The sequence below is a fragment of the Hippocampus comes genome, unplaced genomic scaffold (assembly GCF_001891065.2).
Source record: "Hippocampus comes isolate QL1 unplaced genomic scaffold, H_comes_QL1_v1.1 scaffold30, whole genome shotgun sequence".
Classification (NCBI taxonomy): domain Eukaryota; kingdom Metazoa; phylum Chordata; class Actinopteri; order Syngnathiformes; family Syngnathidae; genus Hippocampus; species Hippocampus comes.
Genome location: NW_017805705.1, coordinates 615015 through 632553, shown reverse-complemented (window position 1 = coordinate 632553; position 17539 = coordinate 615015). Strand labels below are relative to the sequence as shown.

Below are 17539 nucleotides of genomic sequence, written 5' to 3'. Positions count from 1 at the left end.
ACGCGCGCACACACACACACACACACACACACGCGCGCACACACACGCGCGCACACACACACACACACACACACACGCGCGCACACACACGCGCGCACACACACACACACACACACACACAGACGAACAAACAAACAGGTGGCTCACTTTTTTTGTGGTGGATGAGCGGGGTAAGAAATGTTAAATTAAAAAAAGCGCCAGATTGACATTGCCTACAACACTGAAACAAAAATCAGCAGGCTGGAAAAAAAAAACAACCCTTTCAAAATGTTGTACACCTTTCTGAGAGACATGGCAACAGTGCAAGTGAGTTTGTTGATGACATTCATGTTACCATTTATGGTCATAACAATTTGGGCCCCACACATGGATGTCATACGAAAGACTGAGTGAACTTGAAGAGGTTTACACAAGCGCATCTGGACTGGAGGGAACAGGACAGCAGCAGGGGGGTCGGGGGTGGGAAGGTCACTCAGGGAGCGTCGTTAAATTGCATCTGACTTTTGGCCAGATGACATACGGTGCACACAGTACAAATGGGGAAAAAAAAAAGAATGTCATTTAAATATACATCCTCAATTCCACTTCATTCTGAGAATACTCCAAAAAACAACGATGGCTGCATAAAAAGATGCTGTACGTAAAGTGAAAATCAGACATACCAAAACAAAGAGTTAAAAGCAAATAAATAAATAGCAAAAAAAGGCAAACACACACAAAAAAAAAAAAGCCAAGTCTCATGCTGAGTTGGAAGCCAAAGAAGAAAAACGTTTTAAGACGAGTTGCTTGCTTTTATATAGATCGATCGGTAGCGAGATAGATATTCTGACATTTGAAGAGAATTATTTCTTGATGGTCCCTAAGGAGTAAAGCCAGGCGGTGCAGGCGCCGCGCGTTCCCGTGACAACTCCGCGGGTAACTTCAATCAGCGTGCAGTGGCAGCAGCAACCAGGTCGCGAGTGATGGCGGCTCGGGGGCCCCATTGGTGACCTTACGTTGGCCTCGAATGAGATGGACAAGTACAAGTGGTGCGGCTGCCTGGCGTGCGCGCTGCTGTGCGCCTCGGTTCTGCTGTGCGTGTGCGTGGCCACTCTGCTGACCGCGCCGTGCTCCGGCGGCTTCCGGCACGCCGCCGTGGCCGCGGACTCGCTGCTTTGCTCGCGGGTTGGCAAGTAAGTGACTCGCAATCTATCGAGTGTGGCTCCATTCTTTTTCTGGCGTTCTGAGGATTTCCTCGCAGGAAAGTTTGCGTCACACTATATGACGAGTCAGCAGTTTGTGTGAAACCGAGCGAGGTGGTAAGCAGTTTAAGAGATTGGATAACATGGATCATATCCACGCGGGCATGCCGCTTCCTTCACGTTACGACATCAGCAGTCCACAACATGCGGATTGAGACTAATTGAAGTTTTTGTACGGTTAAATGATGATGTTATCTTGTGGATATGAATAGTCTTCACACTCCTGCCAAAGTTTTTGTAATACAAACAAGTGAGACCAAAATCAAAACTATCCAAACTGGAATTTGAATCGTGGTATGGCAGACATTTTATATTCACAACCTAAACTGATTTGAATCCAATAAATCAGCACATTATTGTCTTGTAGATTTTTATCATTGATTTAAAGCAAATATCCACCGTGGTAGTGTATCGCGTTCTGTAAATGTCATCATTTGTCGAATGATCAATAACATAATTGATTGATCGATAAATATCAAAATCGCGAGGCACATACAAACAAGCAATGTGCAGTCTTCACTGAATCTAGACATGTATGTTTTTGGAATGTAGGAGGAAGCCAGAAAGGCAGTCCCCCCCCTTTTTTCCCCCTGTTACTTAAGACTACCCCCCCCCCCCCCCCCTCATGCATACCTAAATGACGTTGGTCTTCCAGGGACGTCCTGCAGCAAGGCGGCTCGGCAGTAGACGGCGCCATCGCGGCCCTCCTGTGCACCGCCGTGGTCTACCCACAGAGTATGGGGCTCGGCGGAGGCTCTGTCGTAACAGTCAGAAATAAAACAGGTCGCTGCTCCGAATTCCAAACACGTCGGCAAAGCAAATTACCAATGCGGTTGTGGTCATTTTATATATCTATTATTTTTTTTTTATCCCAGGTAAGGTGACGGTCTACAACTTCAGAGAGACTGTCCCTCGCAAGTTTAAGAGCAACCTGTTGGATGATTGTTCGGAATCATTCAAACATACGCCAGGTAAGGACAGAATATTTGTCGGTGAATATGCGTGAGCGTGAGGGCTTACGGTTTCCAATATGGCAACACTCCCCTAGGTAGTCAGTGGATCGGCGTTCCCGGTGAGCTGCGGGGCTACGAGGAGCTTCACAAGCGCTACGGCAAGCTGTCGTGGTCCAAGCTCTTCGAGGAGCCCATAAAGCTGGCCAGGGAGGGCATCGCGGTGCCTCCTCATCTGGGGAAGATTCTTGGCATGCCCGCCGTGAAAAGCAGAGTGGAACGTTCGTCCCTCTGGTACAAAAAATACTTCCTGTTTTCAATCTTCTTTCCAGTTGACACTGTCAAACGCAATCGTGTGTCCTCCAGCTCGTGGCCGAAAGTGGAATTACACCCAAATAAACGAGATCAGAACAACGCGGAGTTAGTGGATAAATGGACAAAACAAAAAAAATCCGGCAAAAGTGAGTTCTGAGTAATGTGAGTTTTTTTCCCCCTCCGCAGTGACATTTTTTGCAACAACAACAAGAGTGTTCTTAGGACAGGAGACATCCTGAAGTTTCCTCAACTTGCCGAGAGCCTGCAGATGATTGCCAAGAAAGGAGCAGACGCTTTCTACACTGGCGAGATTGCTTGGGATTTAATTCACGATGTCAAAAAAGCAGGTGGGGAGCCAAATGTAAATGCTAGAACATTATTCGTAAGGATTTCAAAGGTGCGGCGGCACACCGGTTGAGTGGTATAAATAATGCACGACAGAAGCTCAATGACCTGGGGGGCTACCCTTCAAGAAGAGGGGGATGCCATTCCTCAGCAGACAATAAGTCGACTTGTGTTGCCAAGCTGTAACTGATGCCCAAGTGCAGTTAACGAGTTATTGAGACGTTGACATTTTTTTGTTGTGCTATGTCATGCTTGTAGGTGGGACATTAGAAATGGAGGATCTGAGGTCCTACCGGGTGAGAGCGGTGGATGCATGGACAGTTCTTCTGGGGGACACGCTGATGCACATTCCTCCACCGCCTGCTGGGGGCGCCCTGCTTGCCTTTATCCTCAAGATCATGCAAGGTTTTTTTTTTTTTGGTCTCATTTCCTGGGGATGTTTGTTATGCTTAAGACTGAATCTCCAAATAGTATTTGTGTTTGTCTTCTTTTCACAGGGTTCTCTTTGACACCACATTCCCTGAAAGGGGAAGGAAAAATTCAGTTTTACCATCATTATATTGAGGCGGTCAAATTTGCTAACGGCCAGCGAAGGAGCATTCGTGATCCTTTGTTCAACAGCGAGACGGTTAGGATTTGATATTTAAGTTTGATACAGTCTTTATAAAATCATAAACATGACAAAATTGTTCCATTAGAAAAAAAAAAAAAGACAATTGTCACTTCAAGCACGACAACGTTGAAACAAAGTTGGAAAATGTCAACTTACAGGGTGCGGAACATCTGATGGATCCCACCTTCATCGGTCACATCAGGACAATGATTTCTTCCAATGGCACCCACCCGCCATCGTACTACTCCAACGTCAAGCCGCCGCCCGATCACACCGGAACGTCACAAGTGTCCGTGCTGGATGAAGACGGACTGGCCGTCTCTGCCACCAGCACCATAAACCATTTGTGAGGAGACGCTTGTTGGAAATGTTCCGGAATCTTCAGGTGTGTCATCACCGTCTCTTGCCGTAGGTTCGGAGGAGGCATTTACTCCCCACGGACGGGCATCATCCTGAATAATGAGCTGGCTGACTTCTGTGGGAGAGCAGACACACTGAAGACTGGTAAGATCCACCTTCATCTTTGTGCGGACATGAACGGGCCGACAGTTTTGATTGTAATGGTTGTTTCAGGTGAGCAGCCTCCCTCCTCAATGACGCCAGCTATACTAGAGTCCAAGTCTGGAGGACTTCTTGTGATTGGCGGAGCAGGGGGAAGCATGATCACCGGCGCAGTGGCCTTGGTACTCCTCAAATACAAAAACGTGTCCTTGACTCATGCTTTTTGTTGACACGGTTCATCTGCGTGCGCCCCACAGTCTGTAATAAATCACTTGTGGCTGGGAATGAGTCTGAAAGCAGCAATCGAGGCTCCCATCGTGTATGTTGACTCCAAGAACAATGTGAATTTTCCACCCGGTTTTGACCAGGTAATCTATTGAAACGCACTTTGTGAGCAGTTAAGGTCACTTCGGATAAGTCATGTCACATTTCCTCTCTGCCTTCAGGTTGTCATCGACGGCCTCAGAGCTCTCGGGCACCAGGTTGGGCAAATGCAGTATTTTTTCAACATAGTGAATGCAGTGGAGAAGGAGGAGGGATGCATTGTGGCCGAATCAGACATGAGGAAGAAGGGGATGGCGGACGGATACTGACTTGAACATTATTCACAAAATTTTAAGACTCTCTTTTAACTTGGTGAAAAATGAAAAAGTGAGCTTTCTGGTGTCTTCTTCATGGGGGGGAAAAAAATCTCATTGATGGTTTGCATATGTATAAACTGTTGCTTTACGAAATGACTTTTCAAAATGTTCTATTATCATTTGTTTTTTTTTAAATGAGTTATTTTTCATTATCTTTTTTTATTTACTGGAATTTAGGGCCAGGGGATACATTGAATTTAATGCTGAACAACCAATTAAGCTACAGACATGATTTATTCATAAAAGGAAAAACATGATTTTACAGGAAAGAAACTTTGTTGTATTAACTTGGTCCCTTGTTCCCATGAACAATTACATCTTATGGAAACAACTGTTAAAACGAGGCGTAATTTCTTATAAATTGCAATGTGTCCCATACGAGTTATCATCAATAAAATGGCTGAAAATTGACTCACTGGACAAAAGGTATTTTTTTTGTTTGGTGGGGGTGGTCTGGCCAGGCCCCAGGGTGTCCTTGTTGAGGTTACCCCACCCCTCCGGGACCTAAAAGTAAGGAAAAGTGTTACGGAAAATGGATGGAGGGATGGAAAATGAGTCTTGTATGTTCACACTGTATGTGCTTAAAAAAAAAAAGACTCAAACCATAAAAAGGCTCTGAACAATTAAAATGTATCCAGTTTAATTTTCAGCAAATGAATATGTACACATTTAAGTTTATCGTTTACCTTCAGGCAGCGAGCGAAGCAAATACTGACACAGTATTCTGTCAAGGCGAGTTCCAGCATCAACAAACAAACAAAATGCAATTTCAAATAGTTACAATTTTGTTCCACATACATACAATATGATGTCATTGGTCCATGTGTGTCATCGTTTTATCTGGAAAATAAAACACTAGCGTTCTCTTATAGGTGGACATAAGAAATACAATCAGCAGTTCTCAACGTTGCATGAGGGGATGAGGGGTAGCAGCCAAAAGGAAGAGAACTTAAAAAAAAAAAAAGCAAACATATAATAAAAAATATATTTCTTTAAAAAGAATGGACACTAATAGTGGCGTGGAATTAATATTTACGGTATTTTAAAATCACTTTTGATGATTTGGCCTTTTTCTGCTGGTGTCCACTGACTAGCCTGAGATGTTCTTCTCATCTTGAAGGCATTCCAGGACGTAGTGGATCACCCTGTAGCAGAAGATATACTGGTCCTGCAAGCACATAAAGACATGCATGTAAAAAGGCATGTACTGGAATAAGTCATATGATTCAAAGTTACGCATTAGTCAAGAGCACCTCTGTCTGGACCATTCCCTTTCGTTGAAGTCTCATGTTCCGTACCACATCAGAAATATCAAACTGAGGAGGAAAAACAACATCATCACCATCACTCTTACGTTCAATCCTGTCCGATTAAGTGCTACTCACGTCGGCGTCTTTGCTGATAAGCCCAAGGACCACGTCGATGCAAATAAGCGTCCCGGAACGTCCGATGCCAGCGCTGCAGTGCGTGACGATGGGGCCCGAGCGGTGCACGTGCCGCATGTATGAGATGAAGGTGAGCAGCTGCTCGGGCTGAGATGGCGTCCCGTGGTCGGGCCAGCCCGTGTAGTTCAGGTGCGTCACCAGCTGCGTTTCATCCGTCTGGACGACAACATTCATCAAATGACGGTGCTTCTTTTTTACTCTTCCATTTTTTCACGTCCTTACCGTCACATCTTTGACCTCCATGAGTCTGATGACAAAGTGGTCCAGGTATTGGTCCTTGACCAACTTGATCTGCAGGCGCTCGTCCACCATCTCGGTGGTGCCCGGCGAGTCTGGCCAGTACCGTTGGCACTTCACTTTGCCGCCCTCAATCTCCTGCGTCATCATGGCGACCACATTGGCCTTCTGCTCCCACACCATCTGCCAGAAGTCGCCCATAGTGGTGGGCAGGGGTCCCTGGCAGGCGATGTATGCAAAGTCCTCATCCTTCACGGGCATCTTGATGTGGTTGGCGTTGATATAACCGCCATTTGTACCGAGCACCACTCGCGTGGTGTCGACTGCAGGAAAACAGGCACGGGAAAAATTTCTTTTACATTATTTTTACGTCTATAATTGTGCTCAAGTTTTAATGTAGAACAAAAAGAACTACTACGCATTGACATGTTTCATAAATTATTCATATTGGGTGTAATATAATTCCTTGACACTTAAAATGAATGTCTCTGTGTCACACCCCCCACACTTGTGTTAACTCACAGGGGACAATATTCTTGTAGCGGTTCTTTCTCTTGTTCTCCTTCGTCTGGCCAACCAAACAGTCGTCCAGAGGTTGAAGATTTTGAAGATTCTACAAGCAAATGGCTCCAGCATGATGAGAGGAACCACAGATAGCACTAAAATGAGATTAACGAGAGGGTCTCACCTCAAATTCCTGCTGAGGGACTTTCTGTTCCAGGAGCCCCTTCATCATGCGCACAACACCATTGAGGTTGACACCCGTGTACTGGCCATCGGGGACCACCTCAACCAGCGGCAAGGAGGTCAGCTCGTCCTTGGTGATGATTGGCCCAGCTGCGTGCAAGCACAACAAAATCGGTGGAACAAGATCATGATAAAAACAAAAAAGAAGGGAAAAAACAACAACAACAAAAAAAAAACTAAAAATGTTATGCACTGATGGGATTTTATTGGCATTCACAATTTGTGGATTTTTTTTTTTTTAACACCGTTTCAACTTCAATCTAAACAAGTAAAAACAAATAAATTTACATAAATAATATTTATAATATATGAATTATTCTGGAAATAAAGAACAAAGTCTAAAAATGTTGAGCGCTGCTGATATTTTAATTTGATCACTGACAGGATTCTCATAGTAATTTATGCGTGTTACCATATATATAAAAGTATTTTTGCCATTAAATAAAACACATTTCGAAAAAAATGTTTTATAATAAATTAAGAATAAACCTTTTCTGAATTTGGAATCGAGGTTTTCAATGGGTAGCTCATCACTTCCCCACGTGATGTCGTCGTCATCGTCATCTTCTGGCCGGCCAGCGCTCATTTGCAGATAACTGCACATTCAATAACAACAAGAGACAGCATGTTTAAAAAAATGCAAAATTAAAAACAAAAAAAAGCTAAAATCCTCATCTGTTCCCACGTTCCAAATACCAAATCTTACTTTTCATTGCTGGGGTCGTCCACACTCTCCTCCATCCATTGCACTTTACGAGAACTCTATGGAGTTAAAGGACAACCGCTTAAAACGTGAAATGTAAATGTTTACTATTTAGTGTGAGCGCTTTGATGAGGACCTCGGGCGAGTCTTCGGGTAAGGAGGATCCGTCGTAGTCTGTATCTTCGGAGAGTTCGGCACTGTGCTCTCTTTTGGGATTGGGCGGACCTTCGTCATAGTCGGCTGGCGGTAATGGTGGACAGCCGGAATTGAGTACGTTATGGGGACTACCCAACTTGGACTTCACCCCGCTGTCCTCACTGAGATCTGAAAACAACATTGACTGTAACAAACCAGGATAGTTTCCAACTTTTGTAGTTACAGTATAGAAGACAAAAGTGAAACCAGCAAATCCATGAGAGAAAAGTCATATTTTAGATTTCATATCACCTCCGGTTTCATATGATCGCTTTAAGTCAAGGCAAAATTCATACTTCAATCTCAACTGAAGGTTAAAAACATCGAGAACAACAAACAAGCAGCATCGGAAAGAGAAATTTATGCGAAAGCTCAATTTCAGTTGAAAGTCTAACCCAAGGTCTGATCTCAACTGCCTTTCTGTTACCGAAGACAAACACGAAGGGAGGAAAACCGACTGTACACAAACGAGCAGCAAGTCAAGCTTCCCCTTGTGAGGTACGCCGGTACCTGTGTTTCCGTTGCACTTATTCGTGGTGATTGGCAGATAGGCCATGTAGGTGTTGGGGTTCTGGCCAGGCGGCCTGGACACCATCAAGCGTACCAGGCCTTTAGCTTTGCGGATGGTGGTGACAGCTTTGGTATGTGAGACGCCGGTCATTGGCTCCTCGTTCACCTGCCGACACAGACAAAATAGCCTCAGACAAAGGCTCGTGTCCTGAATGGTCCAAAGGAATGCTTGAAATATCTCACTTTCAACAGCCGGTCGCCCACTTGCAACTTGCCCGAGGCCTCGGCCACTCCTCCCGCTGTGATGGACTTGACGAATATACCTCGCTCACCGCCGATCACGGAGAAACCGAGACCTCCTAAGTTCGGCTTGTCCAGTTCCAGCTTAATCACCTCCTCCTGGACGTGCAAACATGTTAACAAAAGCGCGTTGTACATTGTCAAACAAAAGAACATTGGGATTGTTCTTGTTTTGATTGTAAAGTGTCCTTGAGTGTTTTGAAAGGCGCTTATAAATGTAATGTATTATTATTATTATTAGTGAGCCTACCTCTAAAGAAGACAGCACTGTGAAAAACTCGGTCTCCATTGCATCTTCTGCGGTGAGGAACCCTTGAATGATAAACAATGGTCACTCAATGGTGGATTTTTTTTTCTAACACTTATTCCAAAAGAAGTATTAGCCTCAACGAAGGTTAATAGTCACACAAAAAAGTCGTGAGCTTGCAGTGGCGGCAATCCGCTAAAGTTAGCTGTGGACTCCTTTAGCTGAAAATGCTGCTAGCTCGCAGGGCTGTGAACCTTACCTGCAAAGGCTGGCAAGAAGCCGACAAAGTTAATGCAAGAAACTTTCTGATAAGGTTGGCTACGAAGATGAGCCACGAAGATACCGTCAGACAACAATAGGCGCTAAAACTACATAGCTAGCTTCTGTGTGGTTTATTGGTGTACATACCGCGCCTTGATGCAAATGTAGTGTTTAATTGACTAATCGTTTTATAGTAGTGTTATCTGCTAGTCACGTGTTATCATAAGGGAGGGTTTATTGATTTTGAATTTTACAGTAGTGTTAGCTGCAATTGCTATCGGGTAGCTGGCCAGCTGCAACAACGTACACTGCAAATGCTGTTTGAGCCAGCTCGCTGTCGAAAACCTCAGCTGCTAACACTATCCATGAGCTGGCTGTCGACTGGCTAATTGTTATGTGCATCAGTACTCATTTTTCTGAGCTGAAGTTTTTTTGATTTGTCAGTATCTCACTTGGCACATACCATTGATGCCAGATGATACAGTGGAGCTGATGTTACTATTCAGAGAGGACATTTTCCCAGGATACACAGGCTTGCCATCCCTTTGAGTGAGAGGGACAAAATCAGAGTTAAAACTGAGGAACATATATGTTATTCTTCAATGGAATATCAGGCTACCTTGTGGCTTTAAGAGTTAAGTCGCCACAAGAAAGTTCCAACAGTCTGGTGTTCTCGCTGAGGGTAAGTTCCTGAGTGGGTGCACCATTAATGTAATGGATGAGGTCCAATGGCCTCAGGGTGCCTTCATCAAAGGCCGCTGATCCTGTTAGGATGTCTTTTACAAACACAAGCCCGTACGCGCTGTCCCGACCGCCGTCCAAAACCAGACCTGCAGGGAGGGACCGGGAATGATCACTTCCAGACAACCATTTTACTTCATCTGCTGGATTTATATTTATGATCTTCTTACCAAGTGGTTTGTGGAGGTCTCGAAAGCAAATGTCGGGCAGCAGGTGGGCATCGATGTAGGGTTTTGAGTCATCCAACACTCTACCCACAACCAAGTCCACCAACCGAGGCTCTGCACGCACAAGTTCCACCACCTGGGTGTGGCCCATGCTGCTCACATCTTTCTGGTTCACCTGTGAGTAAAAACCATGCAAGATGAGAAACAGTGGTCACCCGACTTAATATGTGAACACCTTCACGCTCGTAACTCATATCAGTTGTATCTCAAATCAACTTTGCCCACTGAAATTAATAGAAATTCTATTAATCCGCTTCAGCCCACCACACAACCATACATTGAGACAGTACAGAAGATTGTCTCAACAAACCTCCAATTATGTTTTTCACAGAGCATAAAGAATAAATGCCTGTGACTATTATGTTCCTATATCAGCTAATTAAAGGTTTACAACCCCTGGGATATGAATGCGATTTTTTTGTTAGCCCGTCTATTGAGAGTAAGTAAGACAAAGTAGTGTAGGTAAAGAGCTCATGTAAGAAGTTTGGTTCAAGACATGAAAATCTACTGACTTTATGTTTTGTTTCAGATTAAACACCACACAGCTTGAAGCAGGCACGCTTGGTTTTTTTTTGTTGAGAACTCAAGGTTATCTGTTAAACCGCACATGGCATGTTCAGGGAGGGCAGAACGGGTATCATTCGCTTCTTTTCAGAAAAAAAAGCTCTGTTCTTTGTCAAAATTTGGCTCGCAACATGAAGCAAAAAATCAACAAACAAATAAAATGAAGCAAAATTGACTGATGACTGATGGTAAACCTTGAGCATTCTGTCCCCGGGCCTGAGCCGTCCGTCGCTTTTGGCGGGATCCTGAACAATGTCATGGATGTAACAACCGTGATCGCGGCCTTTGGTCAGTGTAAAGCCAAGGCTGCCCTTTTCAGACTTCATTAGTGAGACCTTCAGCTCCACTACCTATCAACACAGACAAACGGCCAACAGACGAAACCTTAAAGCACAACGGAAAAAATCTACAAAATGACATGAGGTGACAGTGCCTACATGCTCCCCTTTATTTTTATATATTTAATTATTAAGGCGAAATGAAACAACCAGGTGAATCTTACCAAAGTTATCTGCTTATTTATGAGCAAGCCGCTCAGCACTTTCGCCCCACTGTGACATAACAAGAGGGGCGAATAGACCCCCCCCCACCCCCCGAACCCCCACGTCAAGCTTCTGTCATTCCAAGACAAGATCAACTAGGCTGGGAAAAGTTTCACAATCACTTTAAAGTGATGGCCCGTGTCTGGCCTACGTATGGTTAAATTAGCCATTCATTTGCAATCTGAGAGTGGAGGGGTCAAACACTACATCAGAGCCAAAGCTACATTGAGTTTTACTTTTTCCGGAGGGTATTTTGACAAAAGCAGGTCACAGGCATGTAATTAAGACAACTGGAAGGTGGTTTTGAATGAAAGGATTAGAAGGAAAAATATAATGCATATGTCACCTTTCAAGCATCTTGAAAGCCTGAGTATTTTTACTTTGTTTTAGTTTTATTTCACAATAGTTAACAAAGGTCACTCGTGTGTAAGCATTCCTAGAACTGTCTAATGTTTTGTTTTTTTTTTTGTTTGTTTGTTTGTTTTTTCATGGGCCTTACCGGGACAAGTTCATCCATCTCTGTACCATTTGTGGGCACAGCGTGGTTTAAAGGCATGCGCAGAGGGGGAGGAAGGGGATCTGGACTCGGAGCTGAATGGGAGGATGCCACTTGTAGGGAGGGCTCTTGATTCCTGTCCAAACACAAAACGTTTGGATCAAGTCTTACAGATGCCATCGCCAATGTTGAATGCCCCAAAAACATAATTTGTTTACTTACTAAATACATCTTTTAAGCATTGACTATAGCAAAATTCTACCAAACAAGTGTCAATTCACTAAGTCATGTAAGTAAATAATGCAAACAAATGTGTCGGTTTATCATTTCAACTTTTCATGTTAAATAAAAAAATTAATAAAATATAGGTAAAATAATTTAACAGAGCCCCCCCCCCCACGTACCATTCGTAACTTGGAAATGTCGTCTGATGGGGCCATTGTCTAATGAGGACCCCCTGTATTACTCGTTCAAGTGGTTACCTCTTGCTTTGTTCCAGTCTGGTCATGGCCATTTGCGGCGAGTAGATGCTGTCGTCCAGCTGGTGGCTGCTGCTGAAGGATCCGAGTCCCAGGCTGTTGTCGCTCAGGTTCTGGTAGACGCTGAGGTCCCACGACTGCCCGCTGTGCTCCAGGGCACTCGGGCTGAACGTTTCCTCGACCTCCTCATCGCCGTCCGTGCTGTCGCTGTAGCTGTTGCGTCGGCCGGGGCTCTTGACTTGCAGCCTGTCCAAGATGACCTCCACACTGTCGGAGTTCTTCAGACGCAGAGTCTCCTGGAAGTCCTCGGCGCTATCACTGGATTTGATTCGCAGTCTCTCCAGGGCTTCTTCCACGCTGCTTTGATGCCTCTTGTCATTCGGTGGAGTGGCAGATTCGGTCCTTGGGAGATCAGACTTGGTTGAAGTGAGTGGCTCTTTACGGGGTGATGGGTTGGGTGTCTAGGAAGAAACACAAATGGTCTTTGAATTGCAGTTTGTTAGTTATTTGGCAGGATGATCAAAATCAGATCTGAGTAGTGTGGCAATAAAACAATTTTATTTTATACACTATCATGACCTTTTTCATTTTGCCAACCTCCACATATCATGAGGTTCATATCGTAAAAATATCGTATCATGACTTTGGATCATGTTATATCCCTATTCCGAACAGTAACACTTGTTGGTTATTCTCACCAAAGCTGAAGCGTCCATCTCTGGAAGAACGCCTCGTTCCGGTCTACAGAGGCGCAATGTCACTTCTTGTCCCGTTCCTCGCAAGGCTGAAATTACCTCCTAAACACAAAGCATACACACTGCTGTTCTTTTTTTCCTGTTTGAGTGACCATCAAAGAAGAAAAGTCTTCATACATGCTGTGAGAGTCCTTTGAGGGGTGTTTTATTGACGCGCATGATGACATCACCAACGTTGATGCGGCCGCTCTCGGCAGCCGGCTGACCGGGGAACAGTTTTTTCACGCGCACCATACTCGAGCCCGGAGCCTCGTCCGGGATGTACTCCTCCCGACTGAAGCTGAAGCCCAGTCCTGAGGCGTTCTTCACCAGGCGCACCTCAAATACATTGTCTGGTAGAGCAATATTTAAAAAAAAAAAAAGTTACTCTTTTAGGGCCATTGGATTCATTGCCCTGTTTATATGGTAAGATTTTTTTTTTTTAATACGGATCAATAGAATTAAGAATTGTTCAAATCCAAACAAAGAGTTAGTCCATATTTAACCTTAAGGCACCATTGTATCCTTTTGGATCCTATTCTATTCTCATTGTGGGCAATGTTGCTGCCTTACCTGGCGTTAAAAAGTTGTACTCTGGCTCATCTTTGCGCTGCCGTGCCGTTGCCTTACTCTTGACCGGCTCCCGGAGGCTGCTGTTGCCGGAGTGCTGCGGTGTGCATTGAGGAGTGACGGGTGCGTGGATCTTTTCCGTGGGTGGGTGACCTCTCTCGAGCAACAAATTAACCGTCTGATAAGATGCAGAGAAATATAGACCCTTCATTCCAAGGAGTAAATTAAAACGGAGGAGAGCGCTTGTAGTTACCAGCCAGCTGAATGTCAACCGGTTGGGTCACTCACCTGACCAGTGTCTCTGAGAGCGTCGACAGCCTGCTGGTGAGAGGCGCCTTCGAGTGACTTTCCATTGACGGCCACCACACGGTCCCCTGAGAACGCCACCAAAAATGAGGGTGTTTACAAATATGCCAGAGCACCTTCTATCCATGCAAGAGGCAGGGTACACCCCAGACTGGTCGCCAGCCAATTCCAAGGCACATATAAACAATTATTCACGACTAAGGACATTAAAAGTCTTCGATAGACCTTGCATGCAAGTTTGGGGAATTTGGGAGGAGAAAACTCATGCACGGCCGGGGAGTACGTGCAACGTCACATATTGTAGGTTAGTTGAAATTCAACCGCTGAACCTCTCGACATCTTTCAACATCTGCATATACCTTTATGTATCCTTCCATCAAGCTCTGCAGCTCCTTTCGGAAGGATGGCCTTCACATAGATGCCACCATGCTGAATAGTCGTGTTCACTCCCCCCTATAGAATGAAATGACAGCATAGTTACGACTAAGTTCAATTGAGACGTTGTGATATTTTTGTTTGGGGGGATTGATGGGTGTGTGGAATTTTAGTATTATAATGATATCACCAGATTATATTACGGATTGGGCATGCAAGATGAATTAATCAAAAGTGGATTAATTTGTCAATCAAACAATGAAAAAAAACTTGCTGCACGGCTGCAAGACCATGCCATTTACCAGATTGTTTTTCGACATTTTAGCGGATTTATTTCTTTTCAACAAAGTTATTCTGAGGTACATTTTTCTAAACAATGAAAAAACATTTTTTTCCACAAAGACTTTTAGCCTTTGTGCATTGTGGGCAAAAAAAAAAAAAAAAAAAAAAAAAAAGACACGCAAAGTTGTGCTTCCACACAACTTTGCGTGTTGCACTTTACTTGATCTCCAGTAGAGTTCACTGGTGCACAGTCCTGGTGCTATGATGAAATTTGAACTAAATCAATGTGTGGTGCACTGCACTGCACTGCTTGTTAGCTTGTAGTAAATATAATTACAGCTAGCTTGACGTACCACAAGTTATATTTAACTGAGTGACAAAAGGAAACCTTCATTTGAGAGGAGGACATTGTTTACTCAACCCGGTGATCAGTTAAGACATGACGCACAGTCGAGCGGAGGACACTATTTGAGGATATGCCGTGTACATATTTGGTACATTTATAAAGTCAATCAAATTTGGGGATTCATTGTTTGTTCACAATAGTCAATCATTGGTTATAGTGTACCGTAAAATCTGGTCTATGGTGCTACAAAATGAATCAAAATCACCACTGATAAAGTTCATCATTTCTATTCCGCGACGATTTTGTGTTGTGTGGTTTAGTAGTTTGAAGTGTATTTCATTGACATACAGCATTGCAGATACAAAAACAGAACTGTAAGTCAATCAATGTGTTACACACATAAGTGAGTCTTGGCCAATAATTTAAATACTAAACATTGACACAACCTTGATTAAAAGTCTTATTTTTCCAGTGGAAAAAAAAACTGGTTAAAATTGGTGCACTAAAAAAATGTGTTAGTTCAAAATAAATGAATGAAGCATGCAGGGTGAGTGACAGTCCAGTTTGCCAAAAGCCGCTTCCAGAATGGACAAGATACACTTAAAGGGAAGCAAGACGAACCCGGCAAAGAACACCATCAATTACCAGTGGTGAGGGATGCAGGGGGAGGGAAAACAGGGGCTTAAGAAAGAGATTGTGAAAACCTTGCCGAACAGTACCGTGACACTTATGCCCAGGCTGCTGTCTTTTTTCGACAGCTCAATGTCAAATAACTCTCCAGGCCGGAGGCTACTGACACCTGAGGCATTACCATTTAAATGTTCTCGGCGGTAGTCCTGCAAACACAAGAAGAAGAAGAGAAGGCATGACGGTGAATGAGCGCAAGCCGGGACATGCAGAGGAAGAGAGAGAGAGAGAGAGAGAGAGAGAGAGAGAGAGAGAAAGAGGCGGCAGTCATGGTGGAGGAGGAGGATTACATGCACTTTGTAACAAAACAGCTTCGCATTGTCATTTGAAATGCAATGAGAGGCACTGGTTATAAACAAAATCTAATTAGTGAGGGCAGCCAGAGCAAGATTTTGGAAGGTGTGTTGTCGATCCTTTTATTTGAAGATATGGGAAAATCTCAGAATGCTCTTTAACCCCTCTTTTTGTGAATAAGAGACCAGAGTGTCGTGAAAGGTCGTCAAGTTCGGGCTGGTCTTCGGGAAAATTTTGCATAAGAGCGAATCAAAAAAACACATTATTACATCATACGCATAATTGTGTTGCAACGAGGTGCGTAGCACGCCCCAGTTACCCATGTTTAGTTGATTATTGTTTATTTATTTTTTCGTGTATTTCAGTCTCTCGTCTCATCGTCTCCCCATGCTTTGCTTGTTAGCTGCAGTTGCGTATGAAATTACAAATGTACTGTATTACACCTTTGGTCATGTTGTACTTCTTTGAATATGCAAATTTGTAGAGTCAATCACCAGCCCCTCTTCTAAAACGTGATTAATCAGGTGTGAATTATCAATCAATCGATTATCATGCCCATCCGTATATGGCGCCAGTCAACAAAATGGAAAGTACCTGATGGACCATTAGTTTCTCCGGACTTTTGGAGTGACTTTCCTCATCCACGTCAGAATCCCCACCGTCGGAATACTCCGAAAGTTTCGGAGCTTCTAAGAGTTTTGTCTTCCGGGTTTTGGGAGGCAATGCTGGTGGCAGGGGATCCAAGGACGAATTTTGGGATTCCAGCGTGGTGGTTGCCCTTTCCAAGCACTGCTGGACTTGTCCTGAAGTGGGCAGGATGATGATTGGAATGGTGCTCATCATGTCTTGAGAGGGTGGAGAACTGAACCGGGCTTGGAAGGTGGGTGAAGGCGGATGATGGGGGGCCGGAGGGCTGGATCGCACTATTGCTGGGTGATCAGTTGAAGGAGAGTGCAGTTCGGGCTGAGCAGACTTGAGTGCTACCAGAGTAGATTTGGTCTTGGTTGGGGACAAGCCAGGTGAAGACTCTAAATAAATAAGAAAAAAAGAACAGTTAAATTACAGGACAAAAATAAATTGCCCACCCCTGGTTAAAACCAAAATGGAATGGAAGCCTTTTGAATACCAGCCGTTCGTTGTCTAATTATTTATTATTCATAATGAGCTTTGGCTGCATCACAACTGAAATGTTACCTTTGTACAGTCTCTCTGCAGGCTGCAAAACCACCAGCGTGACATCATCCGGAGCATTTTGGAGCACTTGAATGGTGTCGGCGTGAGAGAGACCTTCCAGGTTCAGGTCGTTGACAGCAATCAGGCGATCTCCTGCGACAACACGTATGCAACAAGTGTGATGAAACTTTCCCCGCAAGTGTAGAAATTTTAGGAGGGAGAGAAAGAGAGGTGGGTCTACCGGGTTTGAGATAACCATTAACATCAGCGGGACCCCCGGGTGTGACAGAGCTGATGAGAGTGCCCATTTCAGTACGACCGGAGTTCTCCTCACCCACCACCTGGAACCCTGCACAAAAACACACACACATATAATCCATCCATCTATTTTCTATACTTCAGGCGAAAGGCAGACTACACCCTGGACTGGTTGTCAGCCAGTCGCTGGCCACAAATGTAACACGACACCACA

At 44.3% G+C, this 17539-nt stretch overlaps 2 protein-coding genes and 1 long non-coding RNA gene across 10 annotated transcripts in view; 1 reads left to right on the top strand and 2 right to left on the bottom strand.

Annotated features, from left to right (window-relative positions):
• Positions 1 to 136: 136 nt before the first annotated feature.
• LOC109523614 (uncharacterized) lies at positions 137 to 2351 on the bottom strand. Its single transcript, XR_002169806.1, has 3 exons — positions 2262 to 2351; positions 1875 to 1997; positions 137 to 500 (listed from the first exon to the last, which is right to left on the bottom strand). It is a non-coding gene; the product is annotated as an uncharacterized LOC109523614 (long non-coding RNA).
• Positions 735 to 4879, top strand: ggt5b (gamma-glutamyltransferase 5b). Of its 2 annotated transcripts, XM_019882856.1 has the most exons (12): positions 737 to 1172; positions 1897 to 2024; positions 2117 to 2212; positions 2290 to 2485; positions 2693 to 2853; positions 3110 to 3256; positions 3349 to 3479; positions 3623 to 3810; positions 3877 to 3968; positions 4038 to 4147; positions 4223 to 4333; positions 4412 to 4879. In XM_019882856.1, the coding sequence occupies exons 1-12, from the start codon at positions 1012 to 1014 to the stop codon at positions 4556 to 4558; spliced, it is 1668 nt and encodes a 555-aa protein (XP_019738415.1). In that variant the 5' UTR covers positions 737 to 1011; the 3' UTR covers positions 4559 to 4879. The 2 variants fall into 2 exon arrangements, with proteins under 2 accessions (XP_019738414.1, XP_019738415.1); XM_019882855.1 differs by having other exon boundaries at positions 735 to 1172; positions 3877 to 4147.
• Positions 4880 to 5219: 340 nt separating this feature from the next.
• The window catches only part of ptpn13 (protein tyrosine phosphatase non-receptor type 13), a 42352-nt gene continuing 30032 nt past the window's right edge, over positions 5220 to 17539 (bottom strand). For 4 of the 7 annotated variants that reach the window (XM_019882843.1, XM_019882844.1, XM_019882842.1 and 1 more), the window contains 27 exons: positions 17309 to 17416; positions 17089 to 17220; positions 16489 to 16922; positions 15618 to 15749; positions 14270 to 14363; positions 13893 to 13978; positions 13608 to 13782; positions 13173 to 13387; positions 12999 to 13097; positions 12304 to 12761; positions 11825 to 11957; positions 10978 to 11133; positions 10163 to 10334; positions 9871 to 10081; positions 9715 to 9794; positions 8994 to 9055; positions 8687 to 8842; positions 8444 to 8609; positions 7875 to 8062; positions 7742 to 7797; positions 7525 to 7631; positions 6977 to 7125; positions 6811 to 6901; positions 6274 to 6611; positions 5992 to 6207; positions 5860 to 5922; positions 5220 to 5774 (listed from right to left, as the gene is read on the bottom strand). In XM_019882843.1, the coding sequence (XP_019738402.1) occupies positions 5697 to 5774; positions 5860 to 5922; positions 5992 to 6207; positions 6274 to 6611; positions 6811 to 6901; positions 6977 to 7125; positions 7525 to 7631; positions 7742 to 7797; positions 7875 to 8062; positions 8444 to 8609; positions 8687 to 8842; positions 8994 to 9055; positions 9715 to 9794; positions 9871 to 10081; positions 10163 to 10334; positions 10978 to 11133; positions 11825 to 11957; positions 12304 to 12761; positions 12999 to 13097; positions 13173 to 13387; positions 13608 to 13782; positions 13893 to 13978; positions 14270 to 14363; positions 15618 to 15749; positions 16489 to 16922; positions 17089 to 17220; positions 17309 to 17416 (4355 nt within the window). In that variant the 3' untranslated portion in view covers positions 5220 to 5696. The remainder of the gene's footprint in view (positions 5775 to 5859; positions 5923 to 5991; positions 6208 to 6273; positions 6612 to 6810; positions 6902 to 6976; positions 7126 to 7524; positions 7632 to 7741; positions 7798 to 7874; positions 8063 to 8443; positions 8610 to 8686; positions 8843 to 8993; positions 9056 to 9714; positions 9795 to 9870; positions 10082 to 10162; positions 10335 to 10977; positions 11134 to 11824; positions 11958 to 12303; positions 12762 to 12998; positions 13098 to 13172; positions 13388 to 13607; positions 13783 to 13892; positions 13979 to 14269; positions 14364 to 15617; positions 15750 to 16488; positions 16923 to 17088; positions 17221 to 17308; positions 17417 to 17539) is intronic. The other 3 variants (XM_019882846.1, XM_019882848.1, XM_019882847.1) reach the window with 3 other exon arrangements.